The 27,448-nt window shown below is 47.7% G+C and overlaps 1 protein-coding gene across 1 annotated transcript in view; it reads right to left on the bottom strand.

Annotated features, from left to right (window-relative positions):
• The window catches only part of Rhpn2 (rhophilin Rho GTPase binding protein 2), a 60,574-nt gene that overhangs the window by 28,174 nt on the left and 4,952 nt on the right, over window positions 1-27,448 (bottom strand). The window contains exons 2-4 of the mRNA XM_052165487.1: window positions 10,405-10,520; window positions 2,995-3,123; window positions 603-678 (exon numbers count right to left, since the gene is read on the bottom strand). Of these exons, the coding sequence (XP_052021447.1) occupies window positions 603-678; window positions 2,995-3,123; window positions 10,405-10,520 (321 nt within the window). The remainder of the gene's footprint in view (window positions 1-602; window positions 679-2,994; window positions 3,124-10,404; window positions 10,521-27,448) is intronic.

Raw genomic sequence — 27,448 nt, forward strand, 5'->3', positions numbered from 1 at the left:
ATTCCTGGGCCCCAGAGGATGCACGGAAGGAGAGAAGCAATTGCAAGTTCTTCTCTGACCTCCACACAACCATACAGGTTTCATACACACCTGTCTGCTAAGCACGCGCGTGTGCACGCACACACACACACACACACACACACAGAGAGAGAGAGAGAGAGAGAGAGAGAGAGAGAGAGAGAGAGAGAGAGAGAGAGAGACATGCACATACCCACACAAAAATTAAAAAATTTTTTTTGAATGAAGACACTAACATAGAGTATAACCTGCCTCTGCCAGGCACACAAAAGGAGTTAGTTACAAAGTCACCAAAGACAGGCTAAGAACACAGGTCACTGCAGAGCACTTGCCCTACATGCACAAGGTCCTGGGTTCCTTCCCCAGCACAATAAAAGGGATGGACTGGGTCAGACGCCATCAGAGAGGACAGCAAGATTTTCAGAGGAACAAATACACAAAATTCTCCTTGTGAGTGGCCCAGTGAGGTCTCAGAGTCACCTTGCAGACGTCAATTGACATTTGAGTCACGGCGCCTGAAGCCACTGCGAAGAATATGCCATTTCATTCCCAACTCTGGCCCAGGGCCCACTGTTTAAATTTACCTTGAAGACAATGGAAAAGTCAACTTCTTTGGTTTCCTTCAGGCCGAGAGGAATCAGAGGAATGGTGAACGCTTCCCTATAAAGAACACACAGGGTTCACGAACAGCCCACCCCGTACCCGCCCCTTCAAACCCGAGGCCTGGGCTCTAACAGCCCAACTCCCATCCTCTAGGTCAACCCAGCACCCCTTCCTTCTCTTTGAATATGGCTCCCCGCATCTTAAGGTGCTGGACATGACAGCCTAACTCAACGGAGCCCTAATTCCTGTGTTGGTCTAATTCAGTTCTCAGTTTCCCTCTATGGGCAACTGTGCTAGGGTTACTATTAGGGCTGTCCATGCATGCAGCCCACGTCTGCCGCTCTCCACCTGGGTGCATGCATCTTTGCTGCACTGAACCTCCCTCTAGACTACAACCACGGGCACCATCCACTCCTCCGTCCCAACATCTCCCGTGATAGGACCAGGGGCTCTCAAGGTTCTTCTTTTAGGGGCACCTCATGCCATGTATCTCATCGCACAAACCCCCAGAGGCCACAGAGTCACTCCACAGGTTGACCTGCAAATGCTCCCTGGACCTACATTCCTAAGGGTAGGGCCAGAAGGAAGCGCTGGGTTTTGCAAATAGGGATTTAACTCCTTGACCTGTAACAGGAGACCTCCATGGGCCGCTGAGCCCAGCCCCAGAGAGAAGGCCAGGAATGCTGGGCAGGGTTGAGTGGACCATGGCTGAAAGCTGAAACTGCTTCGGTGGCACTAAAGGCAGGTGAGGCCCAACCCAGGTATGTGGCCTCCCCAAAGCCTGCCGGGAAGACTGGACCCTGGGGGACGCTGCTAAGTCTGGTCTCACTCTTCCAGGCCCAGGAGTCCTCCTGTGCCGTGATTAGCCCCATGAGGAGAGGAGCAGCAGCCATGCTGAAGACTCAAGACATGCGGGTACCTCCAGCCCCAGGGTGGCACTAGCATGCCTTCTGGGGCTTCGACCTCTCTGAATTTTCTCATTTATATACCAAGATGATGCCTCCCCCCTTCCCCTTCACAGAAGCGCTCAGATCTAAGGTACTAAGAAGAGACAATTCATTTGGAAAACATACAAGGCATCACTTGGAATCCTCATGTCTCTCTACTTTGCCCAGTGACGAACCGAAGCCACCGTGAGGAGTGGCCACACGGGGCTGAAAGCCGCTACCCCGACTTCTTCAACACAGCTAATAGGAGACCAGGCTTTGCGAATATACTGCCTGTGCACACTACCCTGCCTGCAATGCTTGAGCCCCCTGATCCTTATAGGCAAACACTGGAATCTAACAGCAGAGCCCAGGCTGAGGGCACTTTGAGGAGGGGGTGGGGGTGGGATCATTAGGTTTTGTTTGTTCTCACTGGGTTTTTGAAACTGCATTGGGAGCCCACAGGTAAGCCAGACAAGCACTGATGTCACGGGCCAATGATCTAGCAGGGTTCCAGGCATGCATGTTTGTGTCCACCTTTGAGAAAGGCCCCAGGTGACGTACAGAAGATTAGTATTAGGAAACGCACATTCCAAGGTGACTCAAAATTCTAGGAAACTATTTCTTGTTTCCGCTCAGGTTCACCCGATTCTTGAGAGCACACAGCTTCCCCATGCAGAAAGCATGGAAACCACTCCCTTGAAGTGTTTTCTTTTCTTTTGGTTTTATTTTGTCTTGACACTCAGGAATGGGCCTTGTGCAAAGTAGGCAAATACTCTACCACTCAGGACCCTTCCTAAGCAGGGGCTCTACCACTGAGCCACGCCCCCAGCCCCCTCACTGAGGGATTCTAGGCAGAGGCTCTCCCACTGAGCCACGCCCCCAGCCCCTCACTAGAGGATTCCTGGCAGGGGCTCTACTACTGAGCTACACTGCCTGTCCATTTTAATTTTACTTTGACACAGTATCTTGTTACATACCCTAAGCTGGCCTCAAACTCATGATCCCCCTGTCTCAAATTACTGAATAGCTGAGATCTTTGCCCCAAGCTACCAGACCCCTGTTGGTTATTTCTTCTTAAACACAGGTATTTGTCCACTAGCCACGCCCAACTGTTCACATACAGTGAACAGAGGACTCCCTGGGTTTTCCTGGGTGGCTCACCTCAAATACTCCCCAAGGAATGGTTTTGAATTTCAGCATTCATTTCTCAAATATTTAGCAGGGTCCATTTCTGAAGAATCCCCATTGTACCGATCTTCTATGGGAATTCAGATGGGTCCCTTTACTTTTCGTGGTAAAATATGTACACGAAATCAGTTTATGCTTTTTTGGCATTTAATTCCCATTCCAGTTCTTTCCCTATAAACCTCAGGTTTCCCCCTCTCACTCCCGGTCAGTGTGGTAGTCTGGACACCGAGCACCTGGAAGGCTCCTGCTTACTCACTCGGTGCCCTGGTACACTCCCACGGAGATGTTGAGCCCCTCCAGCTCCTCCTTCAGCATCTGCAGGTCTGAGTTGACAAAGCTCAGCTCCAGGCGAACCTGTTCCCGCACCTTCTGGTTCGTGGCGACTCTGGAGACAGACAGACAGAGAGAGAGAGAGAGAGAGAGAGAGAGAGAGAGAATATTTTCAGCCAGTGCCCTTGCTGAGAAATCCTTATAAGGATTCTCAGAGGATGACTACCAGATGAGCTTTCTCAGAGACCCTGGGTACCAGTGCCATCCTGACCACACACCTGCAAATGGCCCTAAGATGTGGCTGGTAACCGCAACAAGCTGCTGGGCACGCATCCTTAGAGGAATAAGCCTTGAGAAGACCCAACCCCAAACCACCTGCTCTCCATCACCCACTAAATAGGTCATAAATTATCTCCTAAACGCTTGGAAGGCAAAGACAGAAGAGTTTCAGGCCAGCCTGGCCTACGAAGTATGACTTTCCAAAAAAAAAACCAAACCAAAACCAAGCTGAGACCATGAATAAGATCACGCACAAGGCTGGAGAGATGGCTCAGTGGTTCAGAGCGAGCACTGCTCTTGCGGGGGACCCAGGTGGGGTTCCCAGTACTCATGTCAGGTGGCTGACAGCTCTCTGTCACGACGAGCACCAATCTGTAAAGCTGACAGCCAACATAATATTTACTGGTGAATTGTTTCCCTCTCCCGAACAAAGCCAATGAAGCCACTCTTAAGGTTTTATTTATCTCTTTTTATTTCTTTTTACAGTGCTAGGGGATGAACCCGGGATTTTGTTCATGCTGGGAAAATTCTATATCTCTGAGGGATACTCCAAACCCAAATTTTTACTGCTTCCTTCCCTCCTCCCTCCCTTTTTCCCTCTCTCCTGTCTTTCCTTCCTTCCTCAGCATCCCAAGTGCAAGAAGACAGGCTGAGCCACCAAGCCCAGCTTAATTAATAACCCCAGAGGGAGAGTAAGGCATGGATCCCTAGCACAGAAAGAAAGAAAGAGAGCAGGAATTACCTGGAAGAGGAGGGAGAAAGATCGGGGAGGGGAGAGAGGGAGACGGAGAGAGAAAGAGGTGGATCCTAAAATGTATATAGAGCGGCAGAGAAGCAGAGCCAAAATGATTTTTAGAAAGAAAAATGAAGTTGGAGGACACGCACTGACTCAAAACACCACTACAGTCAGGCTGGAGGCGGTGGCTCACTCAGGAAGCAGAAGCAGGTAGATGTGAGATTGAGGCTAGCCCGATCTACAGTTCTAAAATCACCAGGGCTACACAGAAACCCTATGTCAGGAAAAACAAAACAACAACAAAACCCAGGTCACTATAAAGCTAGAGTAGTCGGCACAGCATGGAACTGATTAGCTTGAAGCCAGAGACCAGAAAAGAACAGACAATGTAGAACAGAGATGTATCTGTACTTTCCTGGTCAATTGATTTTGATAAAAATGCTAAGACAGAGGTGTGTGTGTGTGTGTGTGTGTGTGTGTGTGTGTGTGTAAGCATTTAGTTACTATGCTGAAACCTTCCATCAGACATCCATTAGAAGCTGGCAGCCAGGAGGGTCTGAGGGTCTGGGGGGAGGGGCGGGGACGGGGAGTGTTTCCAGGATTCTTTGACCTTTGGGCACAAAGATGACTCAGAAATCACTCCCAAGGTTTGAGTTGTTCCTTGAACAGGTGGCATGTTTTTCATTGACTCATAGGTAGAAGAAGCTTTCTCAAATATGGTGTGCCCAGGCAAGGTGGAGAATGTTCCCAGCTGTCTCTGGGCCAGGCAGAAGGCTGGACAAATCTAGAACCATCTGGCCCTGGTCATGGAGGCTTAGATTTGAAATCAAATGGCTTCTATGTTCCTTCTCAGAGGCATGCATGCGTCTTGCGTCTCTAAGGCTGCTATGGCCTGACAACTGAACCACGTCTGAGAAGCATCAGGCAAAGAGTGTCTTGGCCCTTTCCGGCCCAGAAAAGGCACACAACCACCACGACTCTCCACAACCATGTCTCGAGGGTAGGAATCAGCTCCCTCAGGGTTTCACAAAGAGCATGTGCGTTCTGTAAGAACTATGCAGAATGAGAAGATCCCACAGCTACACTCTTGGATGAGTCAAGTCACAAGCATAAACAGGGTCAGGTAGGCCACAACTAAGTATTTCCTACAACTACTGAGCACACCTCGCACGTTTTCTTGCACGTTGGAGCCTCTGGGATCTATTTTTCTTTCCTTCGAGACATCGTCTCACACATCACAGCCCAGCCTTCCACTTGTCTTGCCTACTCAGCAAAGTTCTGGCTCCTCTACCTCAAGTTCAAAAGGATCGCTTTGGTTTGGAGAGGAAGTACTCCCTAAAAGTTGGTGTGCTGAAGGTCTCCGAACAGTGCTCGGAAATGGGGATTGGAAGGTAGCCAGCCAAATCATGATGGTCTCTGACTTCAAAGTTAAGCAGCCAATGGATTCCTAATGGACTGGCATTATGGGGCGTGGGTGGGAACATTAGGAGGTGGGGACTGGTTTGAGAAGGAAGGTCTTTAGGTATAAGCCTTTGAAAGACGTGATCTAGTCCCTGCCCGGGTCTTGACAGTCACCCTCCCTACTGCCCAGGCGCCTCACGCACACCCACACACCCACACACACACAAACACACACATACACACACACACACACCAAGATAATCCTTCCTTTCCTTGGGCTTCTTCTTCTTCCTTTTTTTTTTTCTATTTTGGTTTTGGTTTTTTGAGATGGGGGGGGGGTCTCTATATAGCCCTGGCTATCCTGCAACTTGCTAGGTAGATCAGGTTGGCCTCAATCCTCTTGGCTCCGCCTCCCAAGTGCTGAGATTAAGGACCTGCACCACCACTACCTGCTAAATCCAGCCTCTTTGAAGTCTCCATCCCCACCCCATATACTCCACCCCACCCCCTATCTGTCATGAAAAGTCCAATGTAAAAACAAAGGGCACTTTCACTTTCTGATCCATGCGTCCCTGCTAGCTTTTGAGTGGTGTTGGGATGGCACACAAGGGCTCTGTGACTGAGCCACCTCAGCTCTTCCTTTTTTTACTTCAGAATAATTTCACTTTCTTCCAAACCTTTTAGTAAAACTGTCCGTGTGAGAACAGGTTCCACGCTGACTCCGGGTCTCCCCCATGCTATAGAGACCGTGTGGGACAGCCTAACAAACTGGCAGGCTGTCTTCACTCTGCCAGGGCTTCAAGTGTGTGTATGTGTGTGTGTGTGTGTGTGTGTGTGTGTGTAGCATGGGGAGGGGGGTAGGGAGGAGGGAGGAACCACCCTGTGCCCTGTACAGACCATGGCTAAGGCCTCAGATCTGTCCCCAGTGTTCAAAGAAGGCAGATGAGGATCAGGCATCAGTCTGAAGGCCATAGGGGACTCAGGCATCCCACAGCACAGCCACGCCCGAGACAGTTGGAACTGACCACGTGAGCCATCAGTGACCTCACCACAGCCAAGGCCACCCCAGCCTGACCCCTGGCCTGGTCATCACAGAGCGACTAGGCCACCTCAGCCTGACCCCTGGCCTGGTCATCACAGAGCGACTAGGCCACTCCAGCCTGACCCCTGGCCTGGTCATCACAGAGCGACTAGGCCACTCCAGCCTGACCCCTGGCCTGGTCATCACAGAGCGACTGGTTCACTTGGTTGTCAGGGCATGGCTCTTTTTCTTAACCGGTTGCCAATATTTAAAAGTTCAGCCAACCTAAGATTTTTTTAAAGCCCCAACATGATGGCACAGGCCTAAAATCTGGGGTCTGGAGAGGCAAATGCAGGAGAAGCTTGAAGTTCCAAAGCCATCCAGGGATACAAAGTGAGACTCTTTCCTCAACGAGACAAAACAAAACAAAAAAACAAGGAATGTATCTCAGTTGTCAGGGTGTTGCCCGTACATGAAACCTGGGTGTGGTAGCAGCATCAGCAATCTCAGCACTTGGGAGGCAGAGGCAGGAAGTTCCTCACAACTTCAAGGGTGCCTAGCCTGGGCTACAGAGTGATTTCTGGGCTAGCCAAGGCTACATAGTGAGACCTCCATCTTTAAAAAAAAAAAAAAAGGAAAGAAAGAATTATGATCTAAGCGACAGATGGCGATGAAGTCACATCATGTGACAGATTTCAGGGAGGAGTGAGGGTGCTGGAGTTTTACTGGGGAGGGGTCTACAGAAGCTGCCTCTGGGTGAGGGTGAAGGGAAAAGGAGAATGAAGACAGGAGGGATTGGCCTTTTACAAGGGGATGTGGCACATGCGCGGGGAGAGGATGTGGGGCTTGTGGAGACAGTGGGAATGTGTCACATCTTGGCAGCTAGAGATAAAGATAACTATCCTGTTGTTGCTGGGTCCCTGGGTTGATAGAGATACCTGGTTGCTGAAAGAGAGAGAGAGAGAGAGAGAGAGAGAGAGAGAGAGAGAGAGAGAGAGAGAGAGAGAGAGGGAGGGAGGGAGGGAGGGAGGGAGAGAGGGAGGAAGAGAGGTAGGGAAAGAAGAGAAGGGGAGGAGAGGCGGGAAGGAAAGAGAATGTCTGTACACTTGCTGTGATGCATGTCTGTAATAGCAGCACTCACGGTTCCAGGCCAGCCTGGGCTATATGCTGCAGGCCAGCCTGAGCTATACGCTGCACACACCTCTACCCCCCACCATGCCCCACAGCTCCTGGCATGGAGCCTGGCCCTGAGCCACTCACTCACCAGCACACACACGCGCAAGCCTCAGCACAAGCCTCAGCGCGAGGGTCCCCTGCCTCAGTCTAACTAGCCGTGGAAGAAGGCAGTGTGACGCTTTAACCAGAATGGTTAAGCAGCCCGTTCATTGACTGAAGAACTGGTTAGTCAAAACTGAACAACCTGGTAACTTGCTTTATTCTCTCCGCCTTAGAAATATTATCTGGTTTCTGCCTCGCCTTTCTCAAGGGAGGGAAAGGACCCCAGAGAACAGGATTCCAAAGTACCAGCTAGCTCCCAGCATGTTCTAGGAAACTCCCTGACTCTTGGCTGAGGTGGATCAAGGAAGGGAAAGTCCTTCTAGGGACCCGAACACCCCCACTCACAGCTTCTGCCCAGTCACGGAGGCGGGAGCCTCATTTCCGAGCCTGCATTCCTGGGGATGTTTTCCCAAATGCCCTCTTGCCTATGTTGCCCTTGCTTTATCCTCATCACAGAATCTTAGTAGGACATCAGGCAATCTGAGGACAGGACAGCCGTGCCCGACGTATGACAATAATTACCTGCTGCTAGCAACAGCCAGGGACACTGTGGGGCCAGAGTGAGGCTTGGCCTGATGCCCTCCTTGATTTAAGGAAGCTTTGGTGTCAGTTGAGTCAGATTAATAAATACCTCAGGGTTTCCTCTAACAACAGTCTCTAAACGTAGGTGCATTGAGTCATATTAATAAATACCTCAGGGTTTCCTCTAACAGTCTCTACACTTTAAGCTTATCGGTTCTAGGAGAATCATTTACAACCCTGTCCCACCCTATCTCGACCTATCAGCTAAACAACTGCTAACCTGACAGAAAGTGTGACTGAGTCTGACCTGGGCGCCAGAGAAGTTGTCTGCTGGTGTTGTTAAGAGAGCCAGGCAAACAGAACAGCTCTAGTGTCTGCTATGAAAACAAAAAAAAACAGAACAAAAACCAAACAAACAAATTAAGAAAAACAACTCTAAAACAGGCTGGCCAGGTGGCTCAGCAGATAAAGATGCTTGCTGCTAAGCCGGAATACTCGATCCAGAGGATTTTACATGGTAGGAAGGAATTAACTGCACAAAGTTACGCATTGCATATGAGTACACACATGTGCACATACATGCACACAGAGGCAAAACCAGAACCAGTTGAGGGTCAGCCTTAACTATGCAGCAAGTTTTAAGCCAGCCTGGGCTGTATGAGATCCTGCCTTATAACACCAAAGAAATACCCTGTAGGCTTCTGAAGTGGGAGAGGGGAGATGGGAAGATGGGTTGGCAAGTAAAAGCACCCACCGCTCGATACTCATGAGGCCGGGTGCTCCAAGCGCCAGAAATGAGACCCTTCCTCAAGATGGAAGGCGAGGGAGCCGATAGCTAAAGGCTGTCCTCTGAAGCAAGAGTCTGTACTCTTAGCAAGCTGGCACACTGCATTTAAGGGTGTGGGGAGGATTTACGGCTGTCTAGACACAGGTACAGCTTTCCAGAGCTCTGCTGATAAGTAACTATTTTATCTCCGAGGCACAGCTCTGAGAACCGGGCACAACCTGCCCCACCTCTCTCATTAACTCTCATGCTTTTCTAGACAGGGTTTTGCTGGTTTGCCCAGGTATCTCAAATCCCAGAGTTCAAGCAATCCTCCTGCCTCAGCCCCTCCAGTAGCTGACCACAGGTATGTGTCACTGAGTCCTATTTATGACTCCTGGCATTAGAAAGGTAGACACTGCTGGGCAGTGGTGGCACTCCCAGCATTTGGGAGGCAGAGGCAGACAGATTTTTGAGTTCTTGGCCAGCCTGGTCTACAGAGTGAGTTCCAGGACAGCCAGGGCTACACAGAGAAAAAAAAGGGGGCTGGAGAGATGGCTCAGCAGTTAACAGCACTGACTGTTCTTCCGGAGGTCCTGAGCTCAAATTCCAGCACATGGTGGCTCAGAACCATCTGTAATGAGATTGGATGCCCTCTCCTGGTGTGTCTGAAGACAGCTACAATGTACTTACATATAATAAATAAATCTTAAAAAAGAAAAAAAAAAGAATCTCTTAAAAAAAAATAGAAAGGTGGACACTACTAGTAATAGAAATGTCCCGTTCTTTCTTTTCTGCTGTCCCCTTCCTTATCCATCAACACACATTCACCAAGCACTGGCCCTACCAGGTGTAACTCTGGGCAGTAGAAAAAGGAGTTGTGCCCAGAAGCAAATGCTAAGACAGTAACTGGACCGGTAAACAACGTGGCTACAACTGAGGGCTGGAGAGACAGATGCTCAGCAGGTAAGAGCACTGGCTGCCCTTGCAGAGGACCTAAGTTCCGTTCCCAGAACTGGCACGGCAGCTCACAGCCATCTGCAATTTCAGTTCCAGGGGATCTATAATGCCCTCTTCTGGCCTCCATGGGCACCAGGTACCCATACATGTAGGCAAACACTCATACACATGAAATTAAACTAAACACACACATAGCTGTGATTCCACTGTCTGTCACAATTCTCCACAGACACAGGGTGGATAAAACATCTTTGTCTTTAACATGACCAAGCTCTGGGTAAGAAAAAGGATCTGTCCAGAAAACCCCAGAAGAGAAGGAAATCTCAAAGCTGAAAAGCAAGACCCGAGCTAAGGGTCTGGGCTCTGTCTGTCCAGCAAACAGTCCCTCAGGAGAGCCAGAGCTCCTGGCCGAGGCAGCCAAAACAGAGGTACCCACTTCAGAAGGTTCTCAGCTCCTGTCCGCATGCGCACAGCCTTCAGGATCTGCTGGTTCAAGGCAGCCCTTTGGTTCTGCAGCTTGCTCCGGCCAGTTTGTGCAAGGGGATTACAACCCTGAGTGGAAAAGAAGAGACACCCGTTCAGAGATCAGTTACACCCAAAAGGATGACATTCTGTGAAATCGAGGAGGACCCCAATGGGCACACCGAAGTGGACGGTAACAGAGTGAGTAGCCTCAACCGTACACAAAGAACTACGCTCAACTGAGGAGAGCCCCAGCCCCAGTGGGTCTCCCCAGGAAGAGTGCACCGACTGGTGTTTAGAGCAGCAAAGGTTCAGTCCTGAAAACATACATACCAGTAACACTACACGAACTGAAGGGGCTATATTCTGGAATATGTGTGTGTGTCTGTATGTGCATCACACACACTCTCACATACAAATATGCATGCAATAGCAATTAGTGGAAAAGCAGTCATGAATTTGAAGGAGACTGGGAAGGGAGGAAAGGAAGGGAAGGGAAGGGAAGGGAGAAATGTAGTATTTGTATTCTTGGAAAGGTTTGTCTTTAAATGTAGAAAATAAAGTAAGAAAACTCATTTTATAAAACCATAAAAACTGGGCGGTAGTGGTACACGCCTGTAATCCCAGCACTCTGAGAGGTAGAGGCAGGTGGATTTCTGAGTTTGAGGCCAGCCTGGTCTACAGAGTGTGTTCCTGGACAGTCAGGGATACACAGAGAAATCCTGTCTCAAAAAAACCAAATCCAAAAAACCAAAATAAAAAATAAAAAATAAAATAAAATAAGAGAGAAAGAGAGAGAGAGAGAGAGAGAGAGAGAGAGAGAGAGAGAGAGAGAGAGAGAGATTGGACAGACTCAGGGGACCAGATGAGTGGAGCAGAGGAGGAGGCACGGATATCCAGATGGCTTCAGATGAATTTCTGGTGTTTTGGAGAGGTTAGAACTAATCCCCGCACTTAGCCGGGCGGTGGTGGCGCACACCTGTAATCCCAGCACTCTGGGAGGCAGAGGCAGGCGGATTTCTGAGTTTGAGGCCAGCCTGGTCTATAGAGTAAGTTCCAGGATAGCCAGGGCTATACAGAAAAACCCTGTCTCAAAAAAAAAAAAAAAATATATATATATATATATATATATATATATATATATCGGGATAAGACTTTACCATTGTAAATTGGCTTTATGAAATTGGGAGTTTCTTATACATACATATATTTGGTTAACTATTCAAGTTTAAGAGTTTACCGGATACTTGGAAGGAGTGGGTGTTGGGCAGAAGCGTGGTACTCCCACCGTTTACAGAGTCTATGGCAGAGAGGAAACACGGCTGGGATTCTGTGAGAGTTAGCTGAGAGAGAGAGTGGCCCTGAGCGGGACACTCCAGGATTTGGTGCAGAGGCTTGGCGGAGTGTATTCTTTATTAATTATTACCCACTACAAAACAACAACAAAAAATCATAGTAGCACAGCCCCGAAACAGACACTGTGAGCTGGTGTCTTGTATCCCCGTCTGTTTTCTCCCACCATGATAGTGGCACTCGCGATCTTCTTCCCCAGTATTAAAAATGCACCAACGTGCATGCAGCGTCTCTGCTCAAACCAGCCCTGAGTGTTCCTTGCAAAGGTCCCCAAGCCCAGCGGAAGCCACATCTCCAGAATCCAGGAGGGGAGAAAGCACTGTCTGCGCTCTCTGTCCGAGCACAGTGCACCAACCTTATCAGTCAGGAGATGGGGGTAACACTGGGCTCCCAGTGACCAACCAGGGCCAGCCCTGCCCGCAGCCACACTAAGAGCAGCCCGAGGCCCACCATGTAACCCTCTCCAGTACTGGGGTACGAGTGGCTTCCTGTATTTGCTGTATTTTCTCACTGTGCTCTCAAGAATTTCCCGAGGGGGCTCCGAGATGGTGGTGAAAAGCATGTACTGCTATCACAGGGGACCTGAGTTCAATTCCCAGCACCCCAGCACCACCACATCTTAACTCCAGCCCCAGGGGGATCCAACGCCCTCTACTGACCTCTTTGGAAACCTGTACTCATGTGCACATATGCCCACACCCATACACAGACTTAAAGATAATAAAAATAAGTAAATAAAAATTCTCCTTAGGCCGGGTGGTGGTGGCGCACGCCTTTAAGGCCAGCACTTGGGAGGCAGAGGCAGGCAGATTTCTGAGTTCGAGGCCAGCCTGCCTGGTCTACAGAGTGAGTTCTAGGACAACCAGGGCTATACAGAGAAACCCTGTTTGGGGAAAAAAAAAAAAGAGTCTAAGAATGTGCTGGACACTGTGGTGCACACCTTTAATCCCAGCACTCAGGAGGCAGAGGCTAGTGGATCTCTGAGTTTGAGGCTAACCTAGTCTACATAGTGAGTTCCAGTCACCACTACATAGTGAGACCCTGTCTTGAAAGGCTAAAAAAATAAAATATATATATATAAAAAAAAATTAGTCTAAGGATGCTAAGGTATAGCAAAGATAGAAAAGATTACACAGTATCTGAGACTCCTGAGAAATGAGATTTTAGTTGTTCTTACCACACACAAAACAAAAAACAAAAAACAAAACCAAAACAAAACAAAAAACCCCAGTCACTGTACATAGTTACACTTGTGTAAATATTTCCTTAACTGATAGCATCAAGTTATAGAAAGGAACAGCTCACAATGTAACTGTTTTAGAACTCTGCCCTTAACCTTCTGACCAGTTCTGGCTGGACACACCTGTAACTTCAGCACAGCTGAGGCAGGAGAGTCATGAGTTCCAGAAGCGGGTGTCATAGCAAAAACCTGTCTGCAAAACAAAACAAAAATGCCACCCACCCAACGGTTTCAAGCACCCGGGACCTGGAGACAGCCCTCAGACGCCGTGCGTGCGGGGCTCACTCTGTTCAAGGCCCTGGGTCTATCTCAACTGAGGGAAAGAGGACCCAAGTCAGTGCTCTTTAACATCTTCACCGTGATACATGGCCATCACGTCCTTCAGATTTTCAAGCATTTTTGCATCTCAAAAAGAAACTGAGCATCCACTCCTTATCCCTCAGTTCTGCTAGCTGATTTTAGGGCTTTTGTTTTGTTTTGTTTTTGTTTTTGGGGCTGTACAGATTTTGCTCATTTTGGATACTTCGCATAAACAGAACATTTAATATGTGGCCTTCTGTCTGTCTTCTTTCACACAGTGCATCGCTTTCTTCTCTGTGTGTGAGCACATGGGAGCGTGTGTGCGTACATGCATTCGTGTGTGTGTGTGTGTGTGTGTGTGTGTGTGTGTGCGCGCGCGCGCGCGCGCTCTCACACGTACGAACGTGAGCGCATGAGTGTGGCAGTGGACAACCCCATGTGCCATTCCTCAGGTGCCATCCATCTTTGTGTTGATAAAGTCTCTCACTGGCCTGGAGCTGGCCAGGGAGGCGAAAGCAGCTGCTCAGAGAGGCCTGGGCTCCACCATCGCTACCTCATCGAAGTTCACAAGCAAGCCGCTGGGGACTGAGCGCCAGTCCCCTAAGCACTTTAGCTTTCTCTTCCCCTATACCCGCCCCCCATTATTATTGTGTTTCACTGTTTGAAAGGGTATCATGGCATTGCTGGGGATGGTGAACGGTGCACAGGTAGCCTGGTTTCAGCTAGAGCAACGACTTTGAACCCCGGGGGACACGGTGGGCGGAGCGTCCACCTATGACCTTGTGGGCGGAGCTTCCACCTGCAAGGGAGGGGAGGAGTTCAGTCACCGCCCCCTGGACCCCAGGCTCTGCCGCAGTTGCCCCCACAACCTTCCCAAAGGGGAGACGCGTGGCTGTCAGTCATGTAGTTGCAGCACCAAGCTTCCCCCAAATGTAAATAAGGTTTCCCCAAGCTCTCAATCCAAGCCAATGAGAAGTACCTACTGCCAAATCCCGGAGCACCCCCAAATTGTGTATAAACCCTATCCTGAATCCTATAGGGGAATAAAAAAGGGTGTTGGAGGATCACTTCCTCGTCTGGGAGTTTTTAAAGCTCACAAGAGCTGTAACACTTGGGAAGAGGTCTTCTCTCCCGAAACACCACCAGCCGCTCCGCGCGCAATCCTCCCTGGCTGGTGGTCTTCGGCAGCCCCAGACCTGACTGGGCTCGGAGCAGCTCAGGTAACCAAGACCGTAGCAGCAGTGGTGCAGAGATGGCGGAAGCAACTCCTTGCCTTCCCCCTCTGCCAGAACCCTTGCGCAGCCGCACCTGGCAGGGCCTCAGCATGAGGGCCCACATTGCATAGCCCAGGCTGGCCTTAATTTGGGCTTCCCCCTAGCTTCCTACATTCTGGGCTTATGGCCCAGTGCCCCACACCTGGCTAGCATATTGTTTCCAAAGTTCAGATCACAGCCTGCCTGCACCCAATTCACTCTTTCATCGTTAGGTAAGCATACAGCATTTGTTCTGTTTAACCATTTACCAGTTGCTGGACATTTGAAGTGTTCTCGGGTTTGTTTGTTTGTTTTTTTTTTTTTTTTTTTTGTCACAAATATGGCTAAAGGTGCAGTATGGTGGCTCATTTCCTAAAATACCAGTACGTGGAACATGAGAACAGGGGAATCAGGAATTCAAGGCCAGTCTCAGCAATATAACAAGTTCAAGACCAGCCTGGGGTGCATGAGACCCTGTGAGCCACACACACACACACACACACACACACACACACACACACACACGTCCCCCCCCCAAAAAAAAAAGTTTAAAAAAAAAAAAAGCTTAAAAAGGAGGAGGAGAGAAAGAATTTCAAAAAAAAAAAAAAAAAGCCTTGAGGAAAGAAAGTAACTCATTTTCATTTCTAGCCCTTTAGTCCAAAGGCCACTGATTAGGGGGCCCCTGAGCAGGCTAGACTGTAGATAAGCTGTTTCTCTCTCCCTATGGTTCACATAATAGGTATGGCTCAGGACAAGGAAAGGGAAGAGTGGGTGGGTGGTGTGGTGTGGTGTGTGTGTGTGTGTGTGTGTGTGTGTGTGTGTGTATGTGCATGTGTATGGTTAAGCACAACTAAAACCTTCTGGGCAGTGATGCACACCTTTCATCCGAGTACTCAAGAGGCAGAGACAAATAAACCTCTGAATTTGAGGCCAGCCTGATCTACAGAGAGAATTCCAGGACAGTCAGGGCTACACTGAGAAACCCTGCCTCAAAACAAAACCAAACCTAAAGTCTTGTTTTCTATACAAGCTGTTTCTCTGAATAAACATTGCAGGGTATATATATATATATATGGATTCTGTGTTCAACCATTTGTCAAAGTCATTATATTATTTTATATTCCCATTAGCTAGTATTCTGTAACTGAGCCACACCCCCAGCTCCTCATTGGTAGACCAAGTACTCCCTTACTGAACTGCAGCACCAGACCTACCTTTTTTTTTTTTTTTATGACAGCCACCTGACTTAGGTTTCTATTGCTGTGACAAAATACCATGCCCAAAAGCCAGCTTGGGAAGAAAATGGTTTCTTTCCTCTCACAACTCCCTGGTAACCATCCACCATCACCCCTCAGTCACGGCGGGAACTGGAGCAGAAGCCAGACTGCTCCTACGTCCATCACTAATCCAGGACACCATCCACACAGCCTTGCCTACATCTTATTATGGTGGCATTTTCTCTTCCCAGATACATCTAGGTTTGTGTCGCCCTGACATCAAATAGGCAGCATACCATTCTGGTATATGTGGCATGTCGCCATGAGTCAACTCTTTCATTGGCTTGCGTTAGGGATCTGACTCAACACACAGGGCTGGCCGGGCACGCACAAGGCCTTGGGTTTCATCCCAGTACTGCCCAGCTCTCCTACAGAAAGTGAAATAAAACCACTCTGGTCGCTGTGGAGACTACTGCTAGAGCCCTTAAGCCCTGAGGCAGGAAGACTTCTTGCCCCATGTCATCTCCTCGGGTATGGAAATCAAGCCCAGGAAATGCTGAGGCTTTTTCATGGGCTCGTAGCCATTTGTATATCATTTTTGGGAAATTATTGACTCAAAACCTTTGTCCATTTTCTTTTCTTTTTCTTTCTTTTTTTTTTTTTTTTTTTTTTTTTTTTTTGGATTTGGTTTTTCAAGACAGGTTTCTCTGTGTAGCCCTGGCTGTCCTGGAACTCACTCTGTAGACCAGGCTGGCCTCGAACTCAGAAATTCATTTGCCCCTGCCTCCCAGAGTGCTGGGATTACAGGCATGCGCCACCACCACTCGGCCTTTGTCCATTTTCAAAATGGGTCATCTCATTTGTTGGGTTCAAAAGTTTTGTTTTGTTTTCTTTTACTATGTGTTTTCGGTTTTAGGACAGTGACTTTCTCTGCAGCCCAAGTCAGTTTCCAATTTACATCAATTCTCCTGCCTCAGCTTCCTGAGCACTCAGGAAACCGAAGCAGGAGGCTCTCTGAATTCCAGGCCAGCCTGTTCGACAGAGAGAGTTCTAGAACAGCCAGGGCTACACAGAGAAACCCTGCCTCAAAAACTGAAGGAAAAAGGAAAAGGAAAGAGAGACAGACAGACAGACACAAAGAGAGAGAGAGAAAGAGAGAGGGGGAGGAAGGAGAGAGAGATACAGTGAGAGAGAAAAGGAGATTATGGATGTACATTGTCATAACAAGCTTCCAAAAATAATTTATTATTATTAGTATGTGTGTGTGTGGGGGGTCACACTTGTCATGGCATGTATGTAAAGCTCAGAGGAGGACTTGTGGGAGTCAAGTCTCTCTTTTGCGTGGACCCTGGGAATCAATCTCAGGTTGTCAACCTTGGCAACAATCACCTTTATTTGCTGAGCCTCTGATCTGCCCCCAAAGTACTTTTATTTTTTATTTTTATTTTTTTTGTTTTTTGGATTTGGTTTTTTTTTCGAGACAGGGTTTCTCTGTATAGCCCTAGCTGTCCTGGAACTCACTCTGTAGACCAGGCTGGCCTAGAACTCAGAAATCCGCCTGCCTCTGCCTCCCAGAGTACTGGGATTAGCCACCACCACCCAGCTTGCCCCCAAAATACTAATTTACTTCTTTGAAAACTAGAAACCAGGATGAGCAAGCATTTTTTTTTTCATATGCTGATCTCTTAGATGTCTTTATCAGTATCTGCTAGTGTTCTCTGCCTAGTATTTCCTGAGGTACTTTTTCCCTTTTTCTTTTTGTAGTGCTGGCGACTGAACGCACTAGGTAAGGGCTCTAGCACTGGGGTACATCCCTAGCCCCTCCTTATCATGTACCAAGTCTCAGATCAGCAAACAATTTCCTTTAAACATAAAGGTGCTCTCCCTAGCTCAGATAGGTGGGGTCTGAATGAATTCCTTGGCGAGGCTTATCTTCAGGGCCAGTGGCTACTCCCTGGGAGTGCCGCCACAGGCAGAGAGCTCGGATCAGACAACTCAGGAACCTTACACTAGAAACCTCAATCAACTCCTTCCCACCCACTCTGGTCCCCACCCACACCCACAGCACTCTGGCACCCTTGGCCTGGACCCCTGGGAGGAGAGGTAGGTCATCTACAGCCCAGCCTGCTCAGGGGCCCCAGACTGTGGCCTATGGACTAGAAAGGCATGAGTTACCATCCCTCCTCAGGATTTTCTCATTCCTTCTTCCCAGGAAGGAACCAGCATCCCTCCAGCAAGGATTCCACCCTCCCACCCCTCCTAGTTCTCAGTCCCATAATAATATTTTCCTCTATATTCAAATTTCTGAGGCCAGGGACTGAAGAGATGGCTCAGCAGTAGAGAACACTGACTCTGGTTCAGTTCCCATCACTAACAGGGCAGCTCACAACTTCAACGACCTCACACAGACATATGTGCAGGCAAAACACCAAAGCACATACATTAAGAATAAGTAAATTAAAAAATCAAATTAGCCGGGCGGTGGCGGCACACGCCTGTAATCCTAGCACTATGGGAGGCAGAGGCAGGCAGATTTCTGAGTTTGAGGCCAGCCTGGTCTACAAAAATCAAATTAGCCGGGCGGTGGTGGCGCACGCCTGTAATCCTAACACTCTGGGAGGCAGAGGCAGGCAGATTTCTGAGTTTGAGGCCAGCCTGGTCTACAGAGTGAGCTCCAGGACAGCCAGGGCTATATAGAGAAACCCTGTCTCAAAAAAACCAAATCCAAAAAAACCAAAAAATAAAATAAATAAATAAATAAATAAATAAAAATAAAAAATCAAATTGCTCTGATCACATTTGCATTGGCGGTAGCACTGGCTGCCTTCTAGATTGAACAGACATTCAGAATCTTGAGTTGGAAAGGATCCTAAAGCAAGTATCAAACATAGACTGTTAATCCCTGATTTTTAAACTTAAAATGAGGAAGCTGTTTCCAGCACTTAAGAGTCTGAGACAAGAGGACTGGGCGTTCAAAGCCAGCTTGGACTACATAGTGAGTTTGAAGCCAATCTTCACTAGATAGAGACTGTGCCAAAAAAACGGGGGTGTGGGGGGGCGCTAGGCAGATGGCTCAACAATTAAAATCTTGTATTGCTCCTGAAGAGGATAAGGACCCACACCAGACAGCTCACAGCTGCTCCAGGGGATCCCGCCCCTCTGACCTCTGTGGGCACTGTGCTTACACACAGACACACATACACACGTTATTTTTAAATATTAAAAAACGGGGATCTGGGACAGATCTTAATTATGCTTTCCTAGCCTAACGTGCATGAAGTCTTGTGTGTGTGTGCCTGCAATCCAAACAACACTCTGAAGGAGAGGGGAGGATCATCAGAACTTGTGGGCCAGACCCAACACGGGACCCTTTCAAGGAGCACAGGATGTGTTTCTTCAGATTCTACTTCCTTGTACTTCACGAGTGCAAGTGCTTACCTACATTTGTATATGTGCACACGTGTGCAATGCCTGTAAAGGACGAAGAGAGGGTCGTCAGCTCCCCTAAAACTGGAGTTACATGTAGATAGATGTGAGCTGCCTTGTGAGTGCCCGGAACCGAACCTGAGTCTGTTGCAAGAGCAGCAAGGGCTCCTAACCGTTCCTCCAGCCATGAAAAGTGCTTTTACTGTTGAGGTGGTGTGATAGTAAAGGGCTGGAAATCCTTAAGGAGGGCTGGTCCACCATGCCTCAGAATGCTACAACCCACCAATGATATTTCACTTTACAGACACTTTAATAATGGAGTCCTTCTTGAAGCTCAGATAAGCATCCATTCCAGCTTAAAGGAACTTTTTTTTTTCTGTTCCTATACCTCACCCAACTTCTGGAAATCTCTGCTCTAAGCAGCCAACAAGTGGAGGGTCCAGTTTCTAGATAAGGCGCAGGAATGCAGGGGATTGTACTGGCTGAGTCACTGGACTCAAAACCACATTACTTCTTACTGACAGGTAGGAATGCTGGACGATGCTGGAACTGACAAAAGAAAAAAACCAAACACTCATCAGCTTGCAAAGTTCCCAGAGACATAAATATAGGCAAGACCCCCAAAAGAAGCAATGGAATCCCAAGGGGTTAAGCCACCCAGGAACCCCTTTTGAGTGCTGATGAGTCCCACTAAGTATGTTGCATCTCTGGTCTTACTTTGTGTATGCATAGGTGCATGTGTGTACATGTATACATGTGTGTATGCGTATGTGTATATGTACATGTGTGGGTATGTGCATATGTACACGTGTGCAGGCATGCGTGTGTTGGTGTGTTGGTGGCAGTGATGGGATTTGAGCCTAGGGCCCTGCATATACCAGACAGACCAGCTATCACACCAGCTTGGCCTAGAACTCAGGCACAAATGAACAACCTGTTGTTCCACTTTAAGAGTCACCATTGACGGAGTCCTATATACCATGAGTGCAGGCAGCTCATAATCCCAGCAATGAGCGCAGGCAATGGGTACAAGCCTGTAATCCCAGCACTTGAAAGGTGGAGGAAAGGATATGTTCAAAGCCAGCCTGAGCTACATAATAGGACTTTCCTTAAAACATAAAAAAAAATAATAATAATTAAAAAAACAAACAAACAGCCCTTCAAAGAAGTGAGTGTCCTACACAGGTATATTTGATTCCCCCAAAAGATTAGATCTAAACATTTAAGAAAAAAAAATCTTATCTTTTATTTGTGAATACACTGTCAATGTGTTCAGACACTCCAGAAGAGGACACCAGGTCCCATTTCAGATGGTGGTGAGCCAACATGTGGTTGCTGGGAATTGAACTCAGAGCCAGTGCTCCTAACTGCTGAGCCATCTCTCCAGCCCTCACTCTTAAAACATGAAGCGGGGTGGTGGAGAAATGGTTAAGAGTGCTTGTTCTTCACTCAGTAACTCAGGTTCCACAGCATCCAACATCCTCTTCCGGTTTCCACTGGCACCTACACTCACAGCACAAACCTACACTCAAGTGTGTGCACGCGCGCACACACACACATATACACACACACACACACACACATATACACACACACACACAGTTGAAAGTAAAAATAAGCCTACTTGACAGTCAGACAACTAGCACCCACGAAAAGCAAGTTCTGAGAGAAGGAACACTCACTCTCCTTGCTAGCTTTAGCGCCATTTCCCAGGCACAGCTTCCAGGGACAACATCCTGGACCCTGCAGCTGGAATGCGAAGAGGACAGTGAACAGCTGGAGCCCCCAGCGGCAGTGAGGCTAGAAGGGAACTTCAGCCCTGTCCCTCCTGCCCCTTTAAGGTGAGTTGGGTGGCGTCACCACAGCAGAGCAGCGTAGGGGCTCAGGCAGCCCACCCCTAACCATGCGATTCTTGGCTGAGAGGCCCATGTGCTTCACCTCACAGTTTGGGTGAACACTCCCCATCTCAAAGCCTGGGATGGTCATAGGCATACAGCTCTGTTCTCTCACCCCCTTCCCAAGAACGTGTGACTCATGCCCAGAAAGTTGGAAAACCAAGTAAAAGCACCGGGGTGGGGAATGACCAGGGGCTCAGTCAGAGCTTATCACCAAGAGGCCCTTGCTGGGTGTGGCAGTACACACCTCTCAGCCCAGCACTGCAGAGATAGGAGTATCACTATGTGTTAGGTGCTGAGCCCAAATCTCAAAAAGGGTTATGGGTACTTAGATGCATTAGGAGAGTGTCTCCCTAGAAATGGAATCTACCTAGAGAGAGCAGACCAGAAGAGCCTGGGCTGTCCTGAAATTCACTCTGTAGACCAGGCCTAGAACTCAGCCTAGAACTCAGAGACCTGCCAACCTCCCAGATGCAAGGATTAAAGACATGTGCCGCCACAGGACCACCACCAGAAGGAAACTCTAGTGAGAACATTTGGATCCTTGATCAAGCCAGACCTAAAGCCATTGCTCCAGACTTCTCAGTTACAGGGACCAGTTTATTATCTCCTTTGCTATGCTTTTTTTTTTTAACTGAAGGTTAATTTTCACATTATAAAATACACAAATATTAAATGCAGAAGTTCAATACATCTGGATAACATAAATATATATATATATACACACACATGTATATTGTATATATGTGTATGTATATATAATATATATGACTATATATGTGTGTGTGTAAGTGTGTGTGTAATCACGACTCCACCCAAAAATCCAAAAAATTACCATCATCCCAAGTAATCAACAGTTGGCTTTCTTCTTAAATTTTCTTTTAAATTTTTATTTATTTATTTATTTATTTACTTATTTATTTATGTATTTATGTATGTATGTATGTATTTATTTAATGTATATGACTGCTCTGATGCATGTACACCTGCATGCCACAAGTGGGCATCAGATCCCTTTATGGATGGTTGCTAACCACCATGTTGGGGCTGGGAATCAAACCTGGGTCCTCTGAAAAGCAGGCAGTTCTCTTAACTGCTCAGCCATCTCTCCAGCCCCTTATTCTTTTTGTTTGTTTGTTTGTTTGTTTGTTTGTTTTTCAAGACAGGGCTTCTCTGTGTAGCCCTGGCTGTCCTGGAACTCACTCTGTAGACCAGGCTGGCCTCGAACCCAGAAATCCGCCTGCCTCTGCCTCCCAAGTGCTGGGATTAAAGGCGTGTGCCACCACCACTCCGCCCCTTATTCTTTTGATTTACTTATTTTTTTATTTTATATGTATGAGTACTTTGCCTGCTTGGATGTCTATGTGAGGGTGTCAGATCTTGGAGTTACAGACAGTTGTGAACCACCATGTGGTTGCTGGGAATTGAACTCAGGACCTCTGGAAGAGCAGTCAGTACTCTTAACCACTGAGCCATCTCTCCAGCCCCACCCTTAAATTTTTTATTACAGTTTTTTTTAATGTGTGCATATACGTGCATAACCACTTGAATATCTGTGTATATATGGATACATATGTGTCATAGCACTTACATAGAGGTCAGAGGCCAACTTTTGGGAGTCACTTCTCCTATCTTGTAGGTTCTGGTGATTAAATGCAGGTCATGAGACTTGGGAGCCTTTGAGAGCGGAGTTATCTCATGGGCCTAACACTGAGTTTTTATCACCTTACATTTATTTCTGTGTGTTCTCAAACTATACAAATAGAATCAGTATGTATCTTTATTTTGCCCAACAACCTATCTTGAGCTTTGTCCACGATGCTGCATTTACCAGCGTTTGTTCCTTCCTTATTGCTGAGTAAAACTCTACCACAGGTTGCCAAGTGTGATGGTACACACCAGCGGTCCCAGCACTCAGGAGGGTGAGGCAGGAGGATCAGCAGTTCAAGGCTGGGCTGTCTATCCAGACGTAGTAGATCTTAGATAGATAGGTAGATAGAAGCAGACAGACAGACAGATCTATCTTATAGAGCTATCTCATGGTGTGTTCATCTTTTCTGAGGACTCCAACAGGCTGTTTACCTGTAAAATGTCTACTGGGAAACTGGAGGCATTTAATTTGGCAGACAGGGAGAACTCCAGATAAAGCCTGTACATATGGAAGTTCTGGTAATGCCAGGGCAAAGGGCAAGCTCTAGATGTAGCAGCTGACAGTGACAGACAGGGTGAGCCTGGGGCAGCACCAGGCCAGAGACCCCAGGACTGGGTCACACGAGGCAGGTGTATTTCTCCAGGAAGATTATATTTCTCTGCCTCTCCAGGTCCGTTCTGCTTGCACAATCCTTTACTCAACCACTACAATCTGGAAAACAAGACTTGTTTGCTTCTGATTTTGCCAGAGCTGTCGGGCAGAAAGTACGGAAATAGCAAGCCATACCCTGCAATACACACATAGCTCATTTCACTTCTTGCCACGCTGGAGACTGGACATGGAGGAGTCTAGATTTCCATGCCTAAAATAAACAATGAACAAATCGTGCAGGCCTGTGACCTCTCCACACGGGAGATTAAGGCCAGAATATCTTGAATCTGAGGCCAGCCTAGGCTACACTGCAAGACTTTGACTTGAGAAACAAAAACAGGGCTGGAGAGATGGCTCAGCGGTTAAGAGCACTGAACTGCTCTTCTAGAGGTCCTGAGTTCAAATCCCAGCAACCACATGGTGGCTCACACCATCTGTAATAGGATCTGATGCTTTCTTCCGGTGTGTCTAAAGACAGCTACCATGTACTCATATAAATAAAACAAATCTTTAAAAAGAAGAAAAAGAAACACTACCCAACAACAACAAACACCTCAATAAATAAATAATAAATAATTAAAACATTTGATTTTATAGCCTTTGAAGGGCTAGGGACGTTACTCAGTGGTTAAGAGCACTGGTTGCCCTTCTAGAGGACTGGGATTTGATTCCCAGACCCAACATGGAGGCTCACACAGCCTACAATTTCAGTCCCGGGGGATCCAACACCCTCTTCTGGCTTCTGCAGCCACTACATGCATGGGATGCAGAAGCATATATGTAGGCTAAACAATTCATACACATAAATAAAAATAAAAGTTACAAAACTTAAAAGGACAAAAACCAAATAGCCCTCTTATTCTTCTGGGAGGTCCACCAGGTAGAGGCCCAGTTTCCTTCCTCCTAGCATTTCCATGGGAGTAATTCCCAAGAGAATGGACACAGACACCATAAAAATCAAGACTTGGGGCTGGAGAGATGGCTCAGTGGTTAAGAGCACTGACTGTTCTTCTGAAGGTTCTGAGTTCAAATCCCAGCAACCACATGGTGGCTCACAACCATCCATACATAACAAGATCTGATGCCCTCTTCTGGTACGTCAGAAGGTGTGGCTGAAGACAGGTACAGTCTACTTAGATATAATAAATCTCTAGACTGAAGTGAACGGGGCCAACCAGAGAGAGCAGAGGTTCCGATATTCAGATTCCCAGCAACCACACAATGGCACACAACCATCAGTACAGCTACAATATACTCATATATATAAAATAAATAAATAAATATTTCTTTAAAAAAACAATCAAGACGTGGGCTGGAGAGATGGCGCAGTGGTTAAGAGCACTGACTGCTCTTCTAGAGGTCCTGAGTTCAAACTCCAGCAACCACATGGTGGCTCACAACCATCTGTAATGGGATCTGATGCCCTCTTTAGGTATGTCTGAAGACAGCAACAGTGTACTCAACATATATAAAATAAATAAATATTCTTTTTTAAAAAAGGATCAAGACTTTATGAACTGCAGGCTTCTTCCAGTAAGATTCACAACCCACAGCAACATTAATAACTTTATGTCAATCATAAATCACCAAAATGTCCAACTGAATTACCAGAAACACAATATGGCAACTTATTCCAACCAATAAGATTGTCACACCATAAGAACAGACCCATCAAGCCAGTATGGCAGTGGCGTGGGGGGCAGTGGGGTATGACCTTGAACTTGTACAAATGATTGCCTTCTTTATGACAACTTGAGGTACCGTAAGATGCAAACAGTACCATAGAAAAATAAACCACCTCTGAGGTTGTTTGGGTCCCTCTGTGCTCTTATAAGCAAATGGAAACCTGGGAGTTTTCCAAAGCCTCAGGGGACACATGAACTCCCAGCTCTCCCTGGGAGAGCCGGAACTCACAAGGTTCACCACCATCGGCCTGTCCCTGGCACTTCGCAGACAGCCCTGCTGCCCACTCTGTCCACACAGCCCTCTGGCTGAGATGCACCTGGCACTTCCTCTGTCCTTTGTGGCCACTTCCAATGCAGCCTTTGTGTCAGGAAACAGCGCACCTGAGCCACAGGAGGAAGTGTTGATCTAGAGGAAAGCCAATGCCCAGCAGCATCAGGTGGTGTCTTGGCAACTGTCCAAACTGCCCCAGGAAACAAGGGACATTCACAGCATTACAGCTCATCACATTGACTCTCCTCTGAGTCACCTGAAAACCCTGCTTCTGCCAGGGGACTCCTCCTGGCCTTGATCCCACAGCCAGAGCAGGCCCTCTGGACGGTTGGTATGCACCTCTGCAAACCCGGACCCTCATGAAGGCTATGGTCAGCCTGCATCCAGCCAGGCCTTTAGAACCATATTAAGAGTGGGGGGGCCCTTGTTTGTTCTGGGGCTTGGATCTTTTGTGTGTCTTTTGTTTTTCAGTGCTGGGAACCAGACCCAGGGCTCTGCCTTTGCTAGGCAAGTAGTCTGTCTAACCCTGAGCTAGCAAGAAACAGGATCAGCAAATGTAGACATCCCTTCATTTTCCTCTCTCCTACTGATCTGGGAACTGACATTGTCCCAAGGGTAGGGACAACATCATTAGCCCATAGAGTTGGAGCTGTGGATCCCCTATCATCCATATAGCCAAGCTGAGGCAGGAGGATCAGAAGTTCAAAGCCAACCTGTGATACAGAGAGTTGTAAAGCCAGCCTGGACAACCTAGGGAGACCTTGCTTCAAAATCAGAAGTAAACAGAGAACGGAGACGGAGATCAGTGGTAGATGCTTGCCTACAACACCAAAAACCCAGCATCAACAGAAATAAATGAAACAAGACTTCCCCATAGGGCTCTCATATGAAATCAGATCCTGGGTACAGAGGACAAAGAAAAGAGCCCGGTTTACAAAGAAAAGAGCCCATCCAGGTATGGTGGCACATGCCTTTGATCCCAGCACTCTGTAGGCAGAGGCAAGCAGATCTCTGTGAGTTCAAAGCCAGCCTGGTCTATATAGTGAGCTCCAGGCCAGTCAGAGCTACGTAGTACTATCTTGTCTCAAAACACACACACACACACACACACACACACAGATGAAAAGTAGGATTTCTCCTCCTTCCTTCCCAGTTGGAGGCTCCAGGAAGCCCAGAAAGTAAACAGGAGTCATAAACCAGGACACAGTGGACCTTGGGGCCCTGTCCAGCCAGCAGGTTTAGAGAACAAACAATCAGCGGCTCCGACAGCTCTTGAATAAAAACAATGGACAGTGTTCCCTGGGGAAGAAGAGGCGGGGAGATAGCAAGTGACAGAGCCTCACTGTCCCACAGCTCCCTGCCCACAGGGCCTCCGCCACAGCCTCCCACTTTGAGCCTCTTGAAAGTCCTAGGGCAAGGTTTTCTATCTTTTTTCTTCTTTTCCCCCAGCTGAAACAGGTTTTCTGGGGGATTTTAGCATTACCGCGCCCAGCAGGGAGGAGGCCTCGGAGAAGGGGTCTGCTCTCAGTAACAGAACTTGGCATGGCTCTGCAGTTAACGACAGGTCTAAACACATTTTTCTTCGAAGCCTTTCTGAACAAGAATAAAAATATCTGGGCGGGTGGGGGGGAGGGGAAGGACAGGGTAGCAACCAGGCTCAATTCTCTTTTTAAGGAAGAAGAATTTTAAATATATAAAAGCATACAAGCCAGAAAAGGAATTTATCGCCATCTTATAGAATCCATTTTGATGTAAGCATTATAAAATTTAGGAAGAAGGAAGTGAGAAGCCAGAGAAAGACATGGCACTTTGATAGCCAGTAAATTCTCTATTTTTAAAGATGCCTCCAAATTGCCTTCCAGACCCAGAGGACAGTTTGTCCTGAGGATGTCATGGCCTGGAGTTCTGGGCCTCAAACTGTACAACGACGTCTGGCCCAACACCCAAGAGCCCCTGGTTTACCAGGGTCCCCTCCCTGTTATTTTGCACACTTTGGATCCACAACTAACTTGCATAGGGACTTGTGAGCAATTAGGTTTCGTTTAGTGTACAAGTCACACAAAACACAGCTGGGCG

This window comes from Apodemus sylvaticus, chromosome 1 (assembly GCF_947179515.1).
Source record: "Apodemus sylvaticus chromosome 1, mApoSyl1.1, whole genome shotgun sequence".
In the NCBI taxonomy this organism is placed as follows: domain Eukaryota; kingdom Metazoa; phylum Chordata; class Mammalia; order Rodentia; family Muridae; genus Apodemus; species Apodemus sylvaticus.